This window comes from Monodon monoceros, unplaced genomic scaffold (assembly GCF_005190385.1).
Source record: "Monodon monoceros isolate NGI ecotype Baffin Bay Population unplaced genomic scaffold, NGI_Narwhal_1 Super_Scaffold_9, whole genome shotgun sequence".
NCBI classification, from domain to species: Eukaryota; Metazoa; Chordata; class Mammalia; order Artiodactyla; family Monodontidae; genus Monodon; species Monodon monoceros.
In genome coordinates, this window is record NW_021703786.1 from 14,197,273 (window position 1) to 14,200,118 (window position 2,846).

Sequence of the window (2,846 nt, forward strand, 5' to 3'; positions counted from 1 at the left end):
CACACACACACACACACACACACACACACACACACACACACACACACCATTCATCCAGGGAGTTCTAGACCCTCCAAAGAGCCCCAGCTCACAGCCTGAACACAAAGCTCTCACCCCAGATGGTCGGTCCCCTTGCAACAATGGACTGAAGGAGTGGGGGTGGGGGGCTCAGAAAGGATAGTACAGCCAAAGCATATTTGCAAAATCCAGTTGGGAGGGGAGGATGTGTGATGGGAGGGACTAGAGATAGGTGTCTGTGAAAAAATAATGTCTTTGCCTGTTGCAGAAATATAAATAAAGCACAGAATTCTTTGGGGGGCAGGAATTCATTCCACTTCCCCTAGGGAGTCAAAGGGGACCCCCTCCCAATCCACTTAAGAATTATAGTGAGGGAACGAGGGGAAAAACAGTCCTGCTAGAAACTTGCTGAATGTCCATGAGTCTCAACTCTCTAAAGATTTTTAGCTTCCCCACAAAAATGGTCCCACACACCTTGAACAAACTCCACAAGGTTCCTCCTCTATTGGTTTTTCTCGCTTTTACTTCTCCAAGTAACATCTCCTAGCCCACCCCAGCCTCAGCTTTTTTTTTTTTTTTTTTTTTACAAGCTGTAAACCACCCATTACAAGATCTTAGCCAATCTTCCCTCCCTGCCCCCAACATCCGGAGTTGGGGGTGGGAAGGCCAGTAATGGGTTTCTTCCACTGGAGACACTATGGACCCCTGAACACAGCCTCTCAGCGCCCCCAGGCTGACCCCCTCCCCAGAGAAGAGCTCTTTCCTACCTTTGTTTTTTGGGGACGGAGTGTTCAATCTCTAGGCGTTTTCCTTGCAGCTCCACTTTCCCTAAAGATTAAATTGAAAAAGACAACATGAGAGCTTGGACGGGGGGGGGGCAAAAGGAAGGAGAAATCAGAGTAATTCAGGAGTTACTGGGATTTGAGATCTTCCTAGGAATCCAGGTAGTGGGTTCCGCAGCCGGATGCGAAAAGGTCTTCTGGGGAATGGTGGACTCTCTATATTCATTACCGTGTTTTCTGAATTTTTGTTTCGTTCTCTCACTGAGGTAGCCGAGTAGTGGATGGCTCTGGGAGCCGGATCTGGGGGAGGTGCGAGGGCGTCCGTCCGTGTGGGCCGGCTGCCTTTACGGCTCCCAGATGTGGGGAGAAGGGACCGAGAAAGGGCTCCCCGTTTCTCCCAAAGTCTGGGGGGGGGGGGGGGGGGGGGGCTGCAGAATGAAACTTTATTTTCCTGTCGAACCAGGGAGAAGGGCTTCGGGCGGCGGGGTGGTCACCTGTCGGGACCGGCCGGGAGGCGAGGTCCGGGGGAGCGGACTGGGCCCCGCGGGGAGGGTCCCCGGCGGCCGCCGCGCGCGCCTCTCGGCCCAGCCTGGGCGTCTCGGGAAGCAGCATGGCGACCCGCCGCCGCCGCCGCCGCCGCGCCACCCCGCTCACGCCCCACTTTCAAATCAAAATGGCTCAAGCCCCGGGCCCTGGGCGGTAGGCGGGACCCCGCTCCTCTCAGGTCAGGCCCGAAGGCTGCCGTCCCCACGGGAACCCTGGAGGTCGGGGGCGGAGCGGGGACCCCTTCCCAGCCCGGAAAGGCCTACGGCGGAGGAAGGCGAGGGGGTGCGCACGGGGTGGGGGCGTCCAGCCTCGGACACCGAGGGACTGACGTAGGGCGCCCAGACTGAGTTCGCCTCGGTGGCGAGCCCCCCCCAACTCCTGCCAACAGGGGCTCCCGCCCCGTCGGTTGGGGGCTAGGAGGATCACCTCACTAAAGCCTCCAGCTCTTCATCTCGGGCTAAGAAAAAGGGGCAAGGAAAGACGGATATTTCCGCGCGAGGGGCCAGCGAGGGGACGCAGGGGGCGTCGGAGAAGGTGGATGGGCGTCGGTGCCGAGGCCAAGCCCCGCAGGCCGGGGGCAGAGAGGAGTTGGCGGGCAAGGAAATAAGAGGAGCAGGTCCCCGTTGTTCAGGCATTTCGCGGTGCTTTTTCCGGGGAGGTGGGTGCACTCTTACCGGAGAAAGTTTCGATGGCCTTCATCGCCCAGTGCTCGTCGGGGCAGTCCACGAAGGCATAGCCGGACTTGACCAAGAACTGGCCGCTGTAGGAGATCTTGTGCTCCGCAAACACTTTCTCCAAGTCCGCGGGGGTCACGCTCTCGTTGAGATTGCCGATGTACAGCTTGTTCATGGTGGCGGTCTCGGGCAGGACGCAGTCCTGTGCAAGGCCGAGCGGGCGGGCGCGGGCGGCAAGCCTCCTAGGCCGAGGCGGGAGGCGGCGGCAGCAGACGCAAACTTTCTTTGCACCCCACCCCTGAAGTTGTCCGGAGCCGAGGAGGGGAAGGCGGCCGGAGGGCGCGCAGAGGTCGCGGGAGAGTTCGGGGAGGCCCGGGAGAAGTGCCCGCGGCGCGCTGGGAGGCGGACGACGCGGCGCGGCTCCTTCCTTTCTGTCCGAAACCCCTCCAAGCGGGCTGGTGTGTCACGTTTCTCCGCGGCCGCCCTGGCGCCGCCTCTAAATAAAATCGACTTGAAAAAAAAAAATGGAGCGGAAAAAAAAAAAAAAAAAAGGCGAAGCCACGTGGTGAAAGCCCCCACCCACCCTGCAGGGGAAGACCCCCGACGCCTCTGGGCCCTTGGGCCCTCCAACCCGGCCCAGCCCACCAAACTCCCGGCCGGGGGGGGGGGGAAGGTGCCTCTTAACTCACCCCCCGGATAAGTTGGGCTGGTGGGGGCTGTTTTCCCGAAGCTCTACTTGCCCCCTCCCCCTTGCAAGAATCTGGCCCCTAGGGATGCGCCCCGCCCCCCACCCATCCCCCTACCCGGGCCCTAGCTGGGGGGAGAG

The 2,846-nt window shown here is 60.3% G+C and overlaps 1 protein-coding gene across 2 annotated transcripts in view; it reads right to left on the reverse strand.

Moving 5' to 3' along the window:
• Nucleotides 1–2,493, reverse strand: part of IGF2BP1 (insulin like growth factor 2 mRNA binding protein 1) — a 38,920-nt gene extending 36,427 nt beyond the window's left edge. Inside the window, exons 1-2 of one of the 2 annotated variants that reach the window (XM_029212217.1) lie at nt 2,021–2,493; nt 786–846 (exon numbers count right to left, since the gene is read on the reverse strand). In XM_029212217.1, the coding sequence (XP_029068050.1) occupies nt 786–846; nt 2,021–2,195 (236 nt within the window). In that variant the 5' untranslated portion in view covers nt 2,196–2,493. The remainder of the gene's footprint in view (nt 1–785; nt 847–2,020) is intronic. The other variant, XM_029212219.1, reaches the window with a different exon arrangement.
• Between the last annotated feature and the right edge of the window lie 353 nt (nt 2,494–2,846).